The sequence below is a fragment of the Periplaneta americana genome, chromosome 2, assembly GCF_040183065.1.
Source record: "Periplaneta americana isolate PAMFEO1 chromosome 2, P.americana_PAMFEO1_priV1, whole genome shotgun sequence".
Classification (NCBI taxonomy): domain Eukaryota; kingdom Metazoa; phylum Arthropoda; class Insecta; order Blattodea; family Blattidae; genus Periplaneta; species Periplaneta americana.
In genome coordinates, this window is record NC_091118.1 from 75424402 (window position 1) to 75443238 (window position 18837).

Here is an 18837-nt window from a genome sequence, read left to right on the forward strand (position 1 = left end):
CTTCATCATCCTCTCTGCCACCAGCCAAAAAGTACGAAGGCCTACAATCACGCAGTTTTAGTAACTCTCCCCATTAACTTATCTTGCAAGTAGGAACAACGTAGTATGGTTCACCAAATAAAATGAGATGAAACAGATTCGATTCCTCCACTTCACTCACTGAGTTGAATTGCAATATTTACTCAGGTAATGTCTGGAGCTTCAAACAGATTTCAAGGTGCTGAAATATCTCGTTTCTTATGTCATTATGAACGTTCTCTGACTGTGTGGTGATGGCTAGAGACAGTGAGAAGGAAGCAAGGATAATCACTGATATGCATAAAATGAACAAGTTGAGAAGAGATCTGATGAGTCAACTGAAATCTGTACTGTCACTTTCAGGTTTCAAGTACAGTGAGATTTATAGCTGGAGACCTGGCACTTCAAAAGCCCTAAAATATTGCTCAGCTGCTGGCAGCCTAAGCTCCATGCAATTCCTGGCATTCCCTTCCATGAAACCGCAGCACTTTTCCCGCCTGCAGTAATTTATGAGATTTTATCAGAGTAGGGCAGTTACGTCCACCACTGTGCAACAATGATTAGCATGTATGAACGTGAAATGAGCGGGTCTGGGTTCAAATCCTGGTTGGGACAAGTTACCTGGCTGAGATTTTTTCAGGGTTTTCCCTCAACCCATTAAGAGAAATGCTGGGTAACTTTTGGCACTGGAACCTGGACTCATTTTGCTGGCATAAGCACTTCATCTCACTCAAATGCTACATAACCATCGCAGTTGATAAAGTATCGTAAAATAAACCAACTGGAAAAAGAAGACAAGCATTTAGATGTAAATTTTCTAGCAGCCCATGACATCTGTGTTTTCTTTTCTGGTCAGTCACACAATGTGTTTTATTAAACTTTAAAATTGCTTTTCGTGTTGGAACTTGGCTGCCAGGAAATGTATGTCTAAATGCTTATCTTGTTCTGTCATGCAACTTTCTGCACTTGATGAATATATGATGCAGTCTATCTCACCATTGCACAACACTACTGAACTCTCTAATAATGAAATCTCACTCACGATTGTACAATATAAATGTCCTACTTCAGTGAAATTTCATTCATGACCAACTGCAGGTAGGAAGAAACTGTGATTTCATGGAAGGAAATGCTAGCGACTGCATGTGGATTGAGCTGCCAACAGGCCAAACAATGTTTCAGGACTTTTAAACTGTCTGCACTGTATCAGCATGCTAGATGGTTTTCTTTTAATTATAGTAAAGCAGAAACGATAGTAAAGCAGAAACAAATTATATTCGGAATATTTATGATAAGAACTTTCTTGTGTTAAATTTTAACGTACCTTGTTAACATGTTTCGACCTATTTTGGGTCATCTTCAGAACTGGTCGTTGTTGATCTTGGTGCCTCTTGTTTCCTGTGAGGGTGCATTCGTAGTGTAGAGTCAATGCACTCTCACAGGAAACAAGAGGTGCCAAGACCAACAACGACCAGTTCTGAAGATGACCCAAAATAGGTCAAAACATGTTAACAAGGTACGTTAAAATTTAACACAAGAAAGTTCTTATCATACATATTCCGAAGTGATACAGTGTTAAAAGTTGTGTAATCAAGATGTACAAATTATATATGTGAAAGATATGGTTGTGTGTACGATCCAGAAAAACGCAGAATACTATTTCAAAAAAAAAAAAAACCAACAAAACACAAAATAATTATTAATAACAATAATAAAAATAATAATAAATGTAAAATGTATTGCCCCATACTAGTACAGAGGCCATTCCACAATAGTTGAAGCCTGGCCTTGTCATCTCGCACAGGTTACATATGATGGCAGCATTTGGAAGTCTTACAGAGTAGACACATATTCATCTATGCCACATCCAAGGTCATGTTTCAACCACCGCGAAACAGCTTCTACTCCATAGGAAGAATCCACAATCACAATCACTGTATGTTCAGAGGTCCATTAATATTTAAATGCTTAGAATCAGCCAAAATTCACAGTTCCAAAGCACAAGGTAGGCCTAAACACTAGCATGGACTTTAATAATTCTGTTTGTCATACTGTAATTGCTAAAAAAACTTGTTTTCTTCAGCACTGATCAAGGAAATTAAGTGGACAATGTGGTAGAATACTTCTAAATTAATAATGAACATTGGAGTGCATAGTAAAGGCAAAATGTCCTGAGCACAGATGAAGAGAATCATGTGTTTTTTGCATATTGTCACAATACGTCATTAGGTTTCTTATTTGCATTTCGGTAGGAATGTATATTTTTAAATCAGTTATTTAATGATGCTGGAAGGATGTACACGTGGAATTAGTGATAGAGGTTAATTTGACATGAGACCAAAAATTCGTTATGAATTACGTGAAATTCACTTTACAGTTGGGGAAAGCCTCGGAAAATATCCCATCATCCCAAGTAGGATTCAAACTTACGCACCAGCACAGCCTTGAATCAGGAGGCCAGCTCCTCACTACTGGACTATGCATGCCATGAGCAAAAATAGAGGCCATAGTAAATTTCTACAATGGTTGATTAATGTGAAACTGGCCTGTATATGGCGCAGAAAAGTTTCACCCTGTACTAGGAAAAGGCTGTGAGAGTAAACTATAGTGTGACACTGCAGCAATTGGCATTTTTGAATCACATGGTATTTCTAAAATTTTTATTTTTTTTTTTTATTTGCATATATATTTTATGACATTATTAGGGACACTCAATTTTCGAGAATGTTTTTTTTTTCTCACAAATTTCTGCAAATTGTGATTTGTCACGAATTTTGCTCGTTTCATCAGTCTTTCCTTTGTGAATTGGCAATTTTTTGCGTTAAACGCGATATTTTAAGAATATTACTGAATTGTACATTGCCGCCCAAAAAGAATGAGTGGACTTATGGTCCTTAAAAATACGACATTTGCTGTGTGATTAACAAGAATATGAATTGTATTGTACATAGTACTACACCGTAAAGTTCTGCTGCTGTTGTTCAGTGCAAGACTCCAATTTAGTGATACTAAGACAGTGGAACATTTAGCTCAGTGCTAGAGGGCTTGCTTCATAAACATGAGGTGAAGGGTTCAATCTGCGGTCGAGTTTTCTTTCTTTTTTTTTTTTTTTTCTTGTTTGCATTTGTTTGTCCTTTTTGAAGACAAAACACTGTTGCTTATGTGGAATTGTTTATTGCCCTACATGTGAGGGCTATTATGAGGGTGGACTTGGCTGATATAAAATAAATGTCATATTCGGAAAAAAATAAACAGAACAAAAAAATAAATAAATACAAAAGACTGTGGAACTAATACATCGTCCACATACCGCCTGCGTCTATCCACAGCTCTCATTCGCCGCAGCATGGAGTTCACAAGATTGTGGAAAAGTTCTTGATGCAATGCCACCTCTTCCCATGTACCAACAACTCTATACCACAATTCGTCCTTGCCATGATATGATCCTGGCCATTTGGAGTGTAAAGTTGCCTTTACTCTGGCCCACACGTGTTCTGTTGGATTCATTTCAGGTCACATTGGAGTGTGATCCAAAAGATGGATATCACACCTTCCCTGAAACCATCTTTGAACTCGAAGGGCGTTGTGCACTGGATGATTATCCTGTTGGAACACAAGTATTCCTTCAGGATAACACTTTCGAGTAGAAGGAACTAATACATTCTGCAAAATATGGAGATAGGCTGACGTGTTGAACCTCCCATGAATATGTTCTAGAACTCCTGCCCCATCATATGACATCCACCTCCAACATGATACGCTTATGTGACTCGACCTCACAACCGGATACACAAAGAGAGCATCATATCCATGCCATATAGACAGACAGAATCGTCGTTAGTACTAGAGACAGTCACTTCATCGGAGAAAATTATATTTCTCCAATAGAAGACCTCTCAAGTAGAAGCGAAAGCTAGATGATCCATGATCTGCTCATCATCCAACCTACCCTTTCTGGTAGCTCGACAAGACCTTATACCATGGTTAAGGAAGCATCTCCTAGCGGTTGCTATGGAGCCGGAAAGTTGGACCTGATTATTAATTCAGGGAAAGTTAAGTATGGGTGACATCTAACTTCCCTAATTAAACTCGCACCCTCTCTCCAGTAAGAAATTCGTGGCCTTCTAGGAATTACACGATTTTTTAATTCTCCGCCTAGCCGAAAACGACTGGCCCACCTTCTAGTCATAGACGTTGGATCCAAGCTCTCTTCCTGCTGTGAATGAGTCCTATGAACTGCAAACGTAGATCTTGCCTGTCCACCATTCTCAGGGGTTATAAAGAAAGTAAACACACTGCAGGGGAGGAGATCTGAATTACCTGTTTGTTATTGTTTATGAACATTCTAAGAGGTCACCACATCACCACCAGCAATGTTTCTTTAATACTATTTACGAAAACAGCATATGGAACATTATTCTGCATTCTTTATTATGCAATTATCTTATATTTAAAATGCAAACGGAACATATGCTGGATTGAGGGATTTATTCGCATCTGTCACCTAGTGTTAAATTATAATGCAAACCATTACATATGATACCGTGGCAACATGGTCTAAGGCATCCTGCCTGGGACTCACATTATGGAGTGAGCTGGTTCGAGTCCTCATGGGAGAAAAAATTTTCTCATGAAATTTCGGCCAGTGTATGGGACTGTTGTCCACCCAGCATCGTGATGCACTTGGGTAGCTACGATAGGTAGCGAAATCCGGTTACGCAAACCAGCTATAACGGCTGGGAGGCTCATCGTACTAACCACACAATACCTCCATTCTGATTGGATGATCGTCCACCTCTACTTTGGCATGTGGCCATGAGACCAGCAGCCAGCTGGTCAGTCTTGATCCTTTGTGGGCTGTAGCGCCACAGGTTATTATTACACATGATAAATTGCTTAACATGTCACAGGCCAACTCCATTACATATATAGCTGTAGGGATAGCACTATAGGCCATAGTACTACTTTTTCTCTATAGGTGGCAAATCGACCATTGTCTGCTGGTGAATTTTTCCTGTTTCATGTTTAGTGTCATTATGTTCATTATATTATGCTAAATATAATGTGTAGACGGATAGCCTTTCGCAGAAAGAAAACTTATTATAATGTTCTAGAACTTTGTGAGAATTGTGATGAGAAATCTGTTTATAAAAAAAAGTACTGCAGGAGATTCGAATTGGAAGCCAATGTAGTTCAACTTCTATCGTGGTTCTTGCCTTATCAAAGCTCCAATAGCACAGATAGTTAACTTGGTGTGTATTTCCTACCTTACTTATTCATATACAAATTACGCACAGGATTTTCGGCTGACATTATACATCTCTATTCGATTCATATTACATTCTTCAGAGATTTAGAAGATCTAGCATATATTATCCAGTCTGATCTGTAACATATTTCAGACTACAAAACCAAATAAGCGAATTTAAGCTACTTAAATATGAGTTGTCTTGTGAACAAAGCACCACATGCACAGTGCAGAATATTTGGAGTATTTCAAGCACTCATTCTTTTTGAATGGCAGTGTACATTCGTCAATCACGAAATTCCATTATTTTATTTTCGACAATGAAACATTCTAAGTAAATATGAAAATGGGTTTGTCTTTCACGTTTTACCATGTGGCTGTGAAAAATGGAAATCTGTAAAAGATGTATTATCACATTTTCAGCAAGAGCATGCAACAAAGACCAAGGAAAAATGTATTTTGTTAATTTGACAGCCAAGTAACCTGTCATGAGTGCAAATGAACACAGGTCTAATGTCATTTTATATTCACGTGACACTTTTCTTCATCTGGTGTGCAATACCGAGGAAGTCTGTAGGGGAATGAGTGATTTTATTATCAATTTTTTTAAGTAATTTCCATGCTTAAATTAAAATTTTTATTCATAATTTATAAGTTTAAACACCTATTTTTTCATGAGTTACATCTATTTAAACAACTTTTTTTCACGATTTACATATTCAAACATCGACTTTTTTCACGAATTAAAGCAGTCTTATTTATCGACTTTGATGTATTTTATTCACCATTTTAGTGTCCCTATACATAATACAATATTTCTCCTTAAAAAATTACTTTCGACAGAAACTAAAAATGAGGAGAAGAGAAAAGGAAAGAATCATCACCACGTTCTTTAAGCCACATAAAATAGTGAGAAAAGAAACTTTCTCAATTTCAAGCCCAGATACTGAGACATCTGTAGCTGAAACTAAATAGCCAGCATACATCAATGTAAAAAAAAACTGAACAGCAACTATTCAGTACTTACGGCCATTCCTAACAAAAGGAATCTGTTGTGGACCATTTTAAAGCATTGATCAAACACTTTTTCTTGGTGACAATGATTAAACCAAGTCCACACCCCACAGAATGCACCAAAAAAAAATAAAAATGCACACTGTGAATAGTAGACATTAAGTAGCATTAACTGTTTATTTTTATTTTATTGGGTTATTTTACGACGCTGTATCAACATCAAGGTTATTTAGCGTGTGAATGGAATGAAGGTGATAATGCCGATGAAATGAGTCCGGGTCCAGCACCGAAAGTTACCCAGCATTTGCTCGTATTGCGTTGAGGGAAAACCCCGGAAAAAACCTCAACCAGGTAACTTGCCCCGACTGGGATTCGAACCCAGGCTACCTGGTTTCGCGGCCAGACATGCTGAATGTTACTCCACAGGTGTGGACTTAACTGTTTATGTGGCAAGTTTTTCTGACATGATTGTATTCCCACTACTAAGCAGGTAAAACTCACTAGCTGAGCACATCATCTTCTGGATCATCTTTGCATTGTAACAATCTCTTCTTAATTCGCAGGTTTTAGCAGCTAAGACTACTAACATGGAAAAGAATTTAAAATTTGTAACAGGTCTACCTATATGTCATGCAGGCAAGTGTAAAGTGTAGGAAAATGTGATGTGGCTGGCATCACACCCCAGCCGCAATTTACTCCCAGCCAAGATCGAGAACTCAATTTTACGGAAGGATGAAGGGATCCTGACTCATTCCAAAAATTATGGTAAAATGAGAAGCCCATCCTTCCTCAGACTTGAACCCAGATTCTTTCGGTCTACAGAGCCAACCTGGCTTTCAGGGAAGAATAAAGAACTACTAAATTCTGGTGTGGCTGACTGCAATGCAGACAATACTTGAGTAAATACAGCAAAGCTCGTTTTGGTTGTATAAAATAAAAAATGTTGGATACGTTTATAGTGAGTTTTCAATTCATAATTACAAAACTTACACAGTGAAATAGTTATTTATGCAACTAGTGGGATATGAGTATCATTACCGTTCGAATGTGTTTTGCAAGAACAAGGCATAAGCCGAGTTCTGAAATTACATGAGCAGTAGTTATGCTCATCCCACTAGTTGCATACAATATTTTATCCGCATTTATTTAATAATGCGTTTAATGCATTCATGATACAATCACTGACTGAGTGTGATAGTGCAGTAATCATTCACACATCGCACCCAGTGCGGTAACGAATGCCATTACCATGGTGATATGATGATGGATAAGTATCCATTATCAAACCAACGTGGATAAATAATATTATGAAATCAAAAGTTATTATAGCTATCTGTAAAAAGATATGTTCCTATAAATGCATATTTACCAGATATTTTTAACCTATATTATTCTATTCCTTTAATCTGTCATCAGATGAAGTAGAATATTAGGAATTCATGACCAAACCAGCCAGCGAGTCAAATGTTTTTTCATGAAGTGGTGCTCAACATTTTACGTAAAAAAATCCATATATGGTAATAATTAAATTAGCATTAGAAGACTGACTTCATATAATAATGGAACAGTTAGATATTCATGTTAATAAAATACTAAATCTCCACTCATGACCTTGTTAAATACGGTTTATTAAAATAAACATTTGTTAAATTCACATATTAAAATAAACATTTTAGTTGGTTTTCACTTTCTGAATCAAGTTTACATATCAAATAAATCCTGCTGATTAACATACTGTATCAATGTTTTCTGTAATGACAGAAAACATACAGGATGATTGAGCGACTATGTTACAAACTTTTAGGGATGATAGAAGAGACAATTATGATCAACTTTCATATAAGAACCTATATCCAGAAATGTTCTGTCTGATAGTTACAAGCCTAGATATGTTAGTCAGTGTAACCAGCTAGAATCAAATTCAAAGCCATCCATTTGGAGTTTGGTTGCAGATAACCTGTTCCTACGAACATTAGTGATTTCTCATAAACATGGTATCAGCTAGTTGGCATCGTAAATTATATTTTGACTGATTAAACCTTGTAACTTTCCTTCAATTTCCTTTTGCTTGTCCATAAATGAAATACATATCAGCAAGCTGCAAGTTGCAAGGTTTAATCAGTCAAAATATCATTTAAATTTAGAGAGAGATGTTATGTGTAATGCAGTTGTGAGTTGACAGCCATGCAGAATGGATGTGACCCGATGGACTTTCAGAGTGGGTATGTGTTTTGCAATGCTATTCCAACTACTGTAATAAACATGAATAGCAGTATGCTATCTTATTGATAGAAGTTTGATTGCTACCCAATCCAATCCTATCCTACTCTACTAGTACACATACTGCCCTTTCAAGTAGCACATAACATGCAAAGCCCTTTCAAACAGCCTGTTGCTGTACATTTGTGAACATTTGATCACTACTCTACTCTACCCTACTAATATACATATCCTGCCTTTTCATTTGTATATTTCAAAATTTCGAACTGCATCTGCATTCTCACATAAAAAAAAATAAATAAATATTGTAAATAATTGCCATGACATATGTCTCAGCCCTTGTATTTATAAAAATATATTTACAGAAAATTCTGCATAACTAATACTTAATTTAACTTTACACTGTACATTTTCAAGCGCCATTCCTAGTAGAGTCAAAGAGTTAAAATTTCTATAGGTATAAACAAAACTCGTTCTGTAGACATGTTTCACGATCGCGATTTGTCGCGAATTTTGCTCGTTTTCCCATTTTTTGCGAATTTGGAAATTTCTTGTGTTAAATGCTATTTTCTTTTTAAGAATATTGCTGAATCTTTCATTCAATGGTCACGAAATTCCATTATTTTATTTTCGACAATGAGAAATTCAAAATAAGTACGAAAATAGGTTAGTCTTTTATGTTTTATCACATGGAAAGCATGGCTGTTCAGCTGTGAAAAATGAATATCTGTACCTCGTGTATGCACAATGCTTAAGCTTGTTACCCACTAACACAATAAGAAGAAATGTGTAAAAGATATTTTCCTCATTTTCAGCAGGAGTACACAACGATGACTAGAAATAATGTAGGGACATAAGTGTTTTGTTACCAATTTTAAAAGTGATTTCCATGTTTAAATTTAAACTTTTTCTTTACGATTTACATGTTTAAACACCCACTTTTTCAAGAATTACATATTTAAACAACGACTTTTTAAAATGAATTACAGTAGTTTTATTTACCGGCTTTGATGTATTTTATTCACCGGATTTACTGTGTTCCTACCTGTTCTTTCCAGTTAAGCAAGGCAATGTCCCAAGTTTTGCTAAATATTATTATTCATAACAAACATGTGTGATGGCTACAGAAACAGGAACAAAGAATTATGAAACTGGACTTCCTTTGCTACACTACTATTTACTATATTCTGCTACTAGGAAACAAATACGGTAATCTGCAACTACAATATGCTCTACAATGAAGACCAGTAATGGTACAGATACCACAAGCTAGAAAGTTGTCTGATGCATTGCAAACAGCATCTGTTCCGTACTACTACCCACCTGAAGATACAACCTCCTTCCATAGAAAAATGTTTAACTTACTGTGTTCACATTGTGTTTGTGTAATGAATAAATGTACAATATCAAAAGATCTGTACATTCACTTTTTCACACAGCTTAGCTGTGGTGGTGTCTCCTTCACTGAATGTGCTACTACCCTTTCTATAGCAACGTCCTACACTAAGAGTACTTTACCATTAACATATGTATAAGTTTCAGTAATAAAATATATAAGCTATCCTCTCCACATTAAGTTGACGCTAAAAAATTAATTTAAGTTCTGTTTATTCATTAGTTCCATAATTTAATTAACAGTAGTGTATATTGAAGTTATGACTAATGTCTCATCCATGCATGCAGGCATGATTCGACATCCCTGCACACACAGAATCACATGTGCTAGCACCTATATCTCTTAAACACTGTGTCTTTAAAAAATGTTAATACTTAAATGGGAAATGTTTCAGTTAATGTTTATATGATTATACACAGGATCTTGGGGGCAACATTGTGTTTTCATCAGCTTGGAGCAAAGACGAAAGCTAGCAGCATGGATGGAAGTGTTTCAGTCTACCACAATAGTTCGCAAAAAAAAAAAATAATAATAATAATAATAATACAAAGTCTACTTCAACAATGATACACTATCTAGATCAGGGATGTATGCAAGGGTGGTTACTGGGTTTCACCTTCCCCCCTTAACCTTAAAAGAATTACATAGTTAGACTTGAGTATTTTTTTTTTATTGGTTTCCCATTCTCTAATTTTTCACTGTCAAAGTAACAAAATCTACATCGATATAAGGCATAGTCCTCCTACCCCTCCTTCAATATAATCCCTGTACTTGGTGCTGCAGAACGTTTGAATTATAACAACACTATCTTTATTATAAAAACACCTATTGCCTAGTACTGTCCTTGTAATAAAATGAAGCTGACACAATATAAAATTTAACTTGTTTGTTAAGAATTGGATGATTGTGAAAAAATTACGTTTCAAAGATTTTGTAAGGATATTCATGAATATGTTCTATTAGAACATAGTATAATAATAAAAACAATAAATATACGTAACATAATAATAATAATAATAATAATAATAATAATAATAATAATAATAATAATAATAATACACAAAATTTAAAATACCGATAATGTAAACTGCAAACAATTTTAATAATGACCCTCCTCCTCCTTGACAAAATTCAGCATATGCCACTGATCTAGATTAACCATTTATCTCATTTCTGACAAGTTCGTCGAAACTGGCTTTGTTGCTGACAATTATAGAGTAAGCCGCAGTCTACCATGTACAGGCCAATTCCTTGAAGAACATAGTTGCTGTACAAAAAGGTTTCTTACATAGTCCAAACAAATCAACAAGATGATACAGTGCAGAATGTCATCTCTTTAGGTCAAATGCATGGAAAATGTTGAATGGTGCTCCACCACACTTTGCTCGGGATATCCAAACGTATCTTAAAGAAACATTTCAGTGAAAGGACCAATGCAATGGCCAGTACGTTCGCCGGATATTACTTCCTGCAATTTTTGGTTATGGGGTATGCTGAAAGATTGTGTATACACAACCAAATCGTGTAATGATGATTATCTGCGATAGAGAATAATGGATGTAACTGTAGCAACTCCACAAGAAATATGCATCCAAACTCTGCATAATACATGGGAAAGGTGCCTTACATATGTTGAACACAAACAACCGGAGAAATTTTGAAGTTAGTGTACATAAGTGTGAATCACTACCCATATAAGTGTTAACATTTTTAAGAGATATGCTGTATATTCCTTTTTACAGTGCTCTTAACAAGGTCTGAATATGTGTAGCAACCTAAATCTCACAACCCCACAAGGTAGCTGGCCTTGACAGATGGTAGAACAATAGACACTCCGACATATAACAGAGTTTCACATTCAACAAGTTACTTGAACTGAATACAGATTAAAGGAACAGGATATTCAATCTTCATCTCGCAGTAGTAGAAATTCCATCACAATTCCTGCACATAACACAAAAACAAAGCTTCTCGCAAAGGGAGGAAGAGCGAAAGCATTTCTGTGCTCAATATAAAAATGCGTAATCTGGTACTACAACAGAAAATTGGAAAATATTATTTTAATTACATTATTCAATAATTATCATATGGATATCAGGCTCACAAAGAAGCACATCAGCACATGCTGCGACTTCCCCTCTCGCCTCTCATGTCTGTGGGACTTACCCCAGAGTAGGGAGGAGGTGGTGGCTGCTGATAGTAGTTGTCATAGCCGTACTGCTGGTAGTTCGAGTGGTAGCCTGGTGCAGTTGGCCCTGTCATACTTGATGCTGGGGCTCCATATGATGGTGCAGGAGGAGCAGTGCTGCTATAGTTACTCTGTGGACAACAAATTATATCACTTTCACATGTTACCACCACGACCCATACTGCTGCCACTATTATTACACCACCAACAGAAGAGAGTTTCGGACTACAGTCAAATCTCCATATAATGATTTTACACTGGTCAACAGTCATTTTGTGCCAGACATAAAACTAACAAATTCTTACTAATTTCGACCTCCTGAATTAAAAAATAACAATAAAAATGTTCCATCAGTTCGGGTTTTCGAGATGCACAATATAATTCATTTTCTACGCATTTTATTAAAAAAATTATCGTATTTCATGTCTAACTATTTTGTTTTACAAATGTGAAGACCCTTATGTGAAAACAATATTAGTATAAGTAGACCACCATGTTAAAAGCACTTGTAGAAAAGGAAATTAATTTATTGCTTTTTTACAAGTCTATTTGGAAGGAGTGAAACAGGTTCGTGGTATGAATTCACTTGAGTTTACCTGACTTTACTTGAGATGTGTATTTCTTTCACTGTGAGTTTAATTACATTACTGTAGTTTAGATTTTGCAATAGACAACCCTGTCAAAACCACTTCTAGAAACGGAAATTGTTTCATTGTCCTTTTCAGTTCCATTTGGAGGAGGAGAAACAGGTTCGCCGTATGAAATCACTTCAGTTTACCAGGAGAGTTCCGTGGTGTTAGTATTCTGTGTAAGACGTGTATTTCTATAAAGTGTGCTCCATTTCACTAGGACTGATCGACTGGACGCTGCAACTTGTACAGTCGACCAGTCCTAGTGAAATGGAGTACACAAGAGCAGAATAAGCAGACCTGATTTTCGAATACGGATGAGCCAAGGGGAACAGTAGACAAGCTCACAGATTGTAGAGCCCGGACGAGAAGTTATGGCACCGGCAAGAGGGACGCATTTTAGTTCGTTTGCTTGGACTCGCCCTCACAGTAAACTGGATGGGTGTTGGGTTAGTTGGTTACTAGCATTCCGAGTGTTCAGATCGTTCTGCTACTACCACTATTGCTAATACTGAAAACATTCTCCTTCTGACCGCCCTCATTATGGCATTGTCTAAGATGTGAAATCATAGAGTAGTTCATAGTCAAGGACATGAAATAGCATACAATGTATGGAAATTCATGTCAGAAGAGGCTGTAAACGGAATACCAATTCCATTGAAAAGCATGTGTGCAAGAGTACTGGCTGCCACTGGTATTTCAAAGCGAACCTTGGCAAGAATCAGGAAAGAAGGGAAAAATATTGAGGCAGGAACAGCAGATTCTTTCTCCAGTCCGGAAAAATCACAGCCGAAGAAGAAGATTGTTGCAGCTGTAGACAGTTTTGATGAGGAAGTCATAAGAAGACTCATTTATAATTTCTACGCTATGCATAAGCAGAGGCCGACTCTGCAATCGCTTCTTCCAAAAATGGATATCAGTGTATGATTATGTGAAGAAAGTAGAGAATAATTACATTGAAATTGAGCACGTGATGGACAGTATTTTTGAGAACATTTCCATAGATTTAGGGACATCTGATTCCAGCACAGATCAGTCGTCTGATTCGGATGGAGAATAAGAATATAAAGATGGAATAGCGGGCGTAATTCCATTAAGTACCTTCGGACTCTTGAGTAGGAAAGTGGTGATACTAAGTTAAGACGAATGTTTTTGGAAAGAGATGAAACAGATATGCCTGCCGCTCTGAGCTTGAGAACCATAACCCAAACAATCCCCACTCCTCTACCCTGCTGGCCGGAAATTTAAAACTTTGGGCATGTTGGTGCCATAACATCTCGTCTCAGCTCTATCAGACCAAGTACTTACGTAGGAGACATCCAGCCCATACCATTTTTCCACGACTGTTCCAAAAGTTAAGGGAAGGAGGGCACATGGTGCCAAATTACAATTCCATTTCCACACAACTAGTTTTGCTTATAACTTTCGACTCAGTCATTTCCGGACCATGGTTCCTTATCTCAAATTGATAGATGTACCCTTTGCCATCATCGCTGAAAGTTTGTAACACCAATTCGGAAACACCCTGTATATCTATTGAACGATACACTTTAATGATCCCCAATGTAGTATTTTCTCTCTCTACTACGATAAAGTCTGGTAAAATGAAATGTTGTCGCTAAGTGATACAGTAAGGTACATGATCTTACTTGATGAGGAATCTCAGTTTCACTGACCACTGCGCATTTACTTCGGGCATCCTTTCTTCTCCTACCACCAACCCGACATTTTAGTTTTCCCAGAGTCTACAGAGGAAGACATAATTGCTAAAATTAGAATCTACAGAGGAAGACATAATTGCTAAAATTAGAGGGAACCCTGATGACCAAGAAGAAGAAGAAGAAGAAGAAGAAAATGATCTGGAGGAACAAGTCATTTCAACTATAACTCTAGGAGAGGAAGTAACAGCATATGAATCACTTCAACAGTTCCTATCATGTTAGTTCCAGAAGAGTACAGTATTTAGTGTCATTGGATTTAATAAGGTCTTTATGTGTGTCAATTTCTGTGAAGAGAGCTCCGAAACAACCTGACATAAGTGATTTCTTTCAAAAAATGTAGGACAGTACAATGGACAGCATATTAAGAAGGTTTCATTGATAATTTTAACACTTTGTACCATAATATACACACTAAGTAAGCTAAATAGAAAGGCTCTTACCAATTTAGCTCTTATTTTTAAAACCCTCCTTATAAAATTACATTTCTTCAATATTTTTCTTTGTTCTCCTAAATATCACTATAGAGAGATTTGACTGTATTTAATTCTGAGTCACAAAACTCAAATTAGCACAGGAAAACCTGACACTCTGGACCTCGCACTTGCATTGCCTACACAACAACAGATTTGATCAAAAACTGGCATGTAGATCAAAATCCATTAAGCAACCACTTTTCAGTAGTTTTCACATTTTAAACAGATACAACAGACATCAAGCAAAATGTTCTACAGTAGTGGTTCCCAAAGTGGGGTCCATGGAGCCCTGGGAGTCCCCGAAACTCGTTCTGGGGGTTCACAAATATTCTGGATAGAGACCATTTTTCCTTCCTTCGAAAGGGTTTTCATTTTTTTTATGTGGGAATAATGTAAGTCTTTGTTGGTATAACTTATAAATTCAATTGTTGTTCGTGTATTATTAAACAGTGTAAGACTGTAAGAAGGATTATTTTGTTTGATAATAATCTTTCAAACAAACTGGCCATTGTTGGTATGTACAACTTATAAATTTGTTCGATTGCTGTTGACAGCCTTTGTGTGTTCCTAAAATGAAGTTATTAAACAGGGTAAAACTGTAAGTGTAAACATAATAACCACAAACATTTTATAAGTTTTGTCACTAATGGATCGCTGGTTTAAATATTAACATGATACAGATGAAGATGAACGCAGAGTTTTCAATCATAAGCACTTTATTTACTAAAATTAAAATTATTAATCATTTTGGGATTTTATCTTAGTCATTATGAGAAAGAATTTAACATCAAGGTTGAGTGGAATTTTTTTCGCTTCCTAACATGGAAAGAATGCATATGATATGTGTGAGGGACACTAAAACGTTAAGCAGCACTAGTAAACCTTCCTATGGTCTATAATGAACAAATCATGACCCCTCACCAACTTTATAACTGGGCTAAAAACAGTATAACAAACATTAATTTTTTGTATTCTACTAGGGAAGACCACAAGACAAGAGGGAAAGATCTTGAAGAGTAGGTTTCAAACAGCAAAAACAAAAAGTTTTGTAGTTTGTAACAATACTGAAAACATGTATGAGTCATGTTCGAGACCTTAATTTTTTTCTTATTCAGCTATATATATCACTTGCACTCCTTAATCTGTTTATAACTGATTTCTTTCCAGCATTTGACAATCACATATCTGTACGAGGGTGTATCAAATAATAATGGGACTGATTTTTTTATGTTTAAATACACGCATGCTAACAGTCACGAACTGTTGTCATTGAGAGATATGTCCTTGAATGACATTGTGGCATACATGCATCCTTCCTTTAGCCATTCAGTTTGTAGGAGGGAGGCATTGTGTAGGCTCGTGTCCCAGGTACCTAGCATGAGCTTGAACTTACAGCAGCATGCAGCAATAAGGTTTTGTGTTCTTTTGAATTAATCAGCAACAGAGACGTTGCAAATAGTACAGGAAGCTTATAAAGACCAAACTTTATCCAGAACACGTGTTTATGAATGGCACAAAAAATTTTAAGATGGTGAAGAAAAACTTGAAGATGCTCCACGTTCTGGTAGGCCTTCCACATAAAAAATTGAGATGAACATCAACACCATCGACGTCATGTTGCGAGAAGATAAGACGATTAATAACAAAGGTTGCAGATATTATGCACATTTCATATGGATCAGCAGATGACATAATTCGCAATAATTTGGACTACAGAAAATTGCAGCAAAATGGGTTTCATGAGTCCTTAATGAGGAACAGATGTCTCACTGGGTCATGACCTGCCAGCAATGGATTAGGCCCATTACACACTTGAAGAGATCTCGCTAAGCGAGAAATGTGTTGCGAGAAATAAGCGAAAAGCCCTCCTTCACACACTTCGCGAGTTCTCGCTATGATCATTCATGCTCTGCCTTCATGCAGAGAGTATTTTTCTGATTGTAGTAATCATTCATTGGGGGGGAAATAGTACAGCTTATGTATTTAAGTACACTTTACAAATGATGTACGGATGCCACTATGTTGAATCTGAATCTTCAGATGATGACGAAACGAAGTTACATGAACATATTTTGTTAATGAAAACAAAAAGTAGGGCTAAAATTAACGCCAAAAATATCTGGAAATCACATTGTATATCACGAAGATAAGGGCGAGTTTTGGTCACTGATTTCGATTTGGATGATAAGTTTAGGAATTATTTCAGGTTGAATAGACATCAGTTTTTGCCATTCATGATATGATTCTACTATGATTCTACTCTATGTTCAGATTAAAATTATATAAACTGTTAAGAAATACAGACACAATTTCAAATGTTATAATTAATAATATTCTCCTTTAATTTTCGTGTTTTATAGTTTTCATCCCATGTACCATATAAAAAGGCCTACAGATGACTTCGTACTAGTTCGATAAGTATCTGACAGCAATTATTTATCAGCCATCTTTCCTCATTGCCAATAAAAACAATACAATTCATCACCATCTGTGATATTACTTCTTCATCTTTTTCTATATTCAATTGTCATAAAGAGTATAAATGTCCAATATCTTTGATAAATGTGTCAAAAAAATTCGCTGAGCTACCAATTTCAGCGAGAAACTCGCTTGAGGTTTTTGCCTCAAACGAGAATTTCTTCCTATGTGTGGACGTCCATTTCAATCCATGTTATCAATCTTTGAATTTTCTCGCAACACATTTCTTGCTAGCGAGATCTCTTCAAGTGTGTAACAGGCCTTATGCAGCTACGGAGGGAGTCACACTGCCTGAACAAGGTAGTACATAATAGAAACATCCTTCCAGTCCAAGGTCAAAAAAGACGAAGGTGCAACTAAGTGCAAAGTCATGCACCTTGTCTTTTTCGACAAAATTGGCATAATTCATGATCCCAGAGTTCGACAATACTGTACAATAACTGTAGAATACTACAATAATGTTCTTAAAGGACCACTGAAGAGGAAATTGGCCAAGATGAGACCTGAACTTCTGCATGATGGATGGATTCTGCACCAGGACAATGCTCCTGCCCATCAAGCCCGTGGTACACAAGACACCATCAGTGAACTTGACATTGAAGTCATGCCACACCCACCATATTCACCAGATCTAGCACTGTGCAACTTTCACCTGTTCCTACAAGTGAAAAAAAATGCTTTTTGGACGCCATTTTCAAACATATAACTTAATAGTGCTATTTCGGGTATACTAAACAGACTGACAAACAAGGGCTTCAGCGAGTGCTTTGAAAAGAGGATAGAATGCTGGAATAAGTGTATCACATCTGAAGGGGATTATTTTGAAAGTATGTAATTGAATATCAATAGAGAAGGCATATTCTCAGAAAAAAATCAGTCCCGTCATTATTTGACACACCCTCATAGCAATGAAAATTATTTATTTTGCTTATTTCGAAAACAGCAGTAATTACTTAAACCCTAAAGCATACTGTTGAAGGACAAATCTATCATTCCTGATCTACCCCAGAAGAAATCTGTGGCACTGTTTCGTCTCACTACCGATCATGACTGCTTGGCCTCACACCTGCATAGGATCGGTATATTTCCTTCGCCACATTGTACTCTCTGCTTGGAAGTTAATTCCATCATGAATAAAGACCACTTACTGCAGTGTCCAGCGATTACGAAGATTAATGCTCATATAGCATCTCAACTTACAAGTTACTACTGGGACACCCATAGGAGAATGGAGGAAATTCAAGTTCCATAAGCATTGGCAACAACAACTTAAAGCCTAATTAAACATTTAACCATACTGAAAGCTGGCCATGTATAATTGATAGACAGAAGGAAATTAACTCCCATTGGCACACCATTAGCCGAATAGCTAGAGAGTCGGCTTTCCAGGAAGGTAACCTGGGTTTGAATCTCGGTCTAACTGGAATTTGTGGTGAACAAATACGGTGTTTG

General features: G+C 36.6%; 1 protein-coding gene across 3 annotated transcripts in view; it reads right to left on the minus strand.

Annotated features, from left to right (window-relative positions):
- Positions 1-18837, minus strand: part of LOC138694345 (serine/arginine repetitive matrix protein 2-like) — a 139620-nt gene that overhangs the window by 98918 nt on the left and 21865 nt on the right. For all 3 annotated transcript variants that reach the window (XM_069817972.1, XM_069817974.1, XM_069817971.1), the window contains one exon: positions 12063-12215. In XM_069817972.1, coding sequence (XP_069674073.1) covers positions 12063-12215 — 153 coding nt within the window. The remainder of the gene's footprint in view (positions 1-12062; positions 12216-18837) is intronic.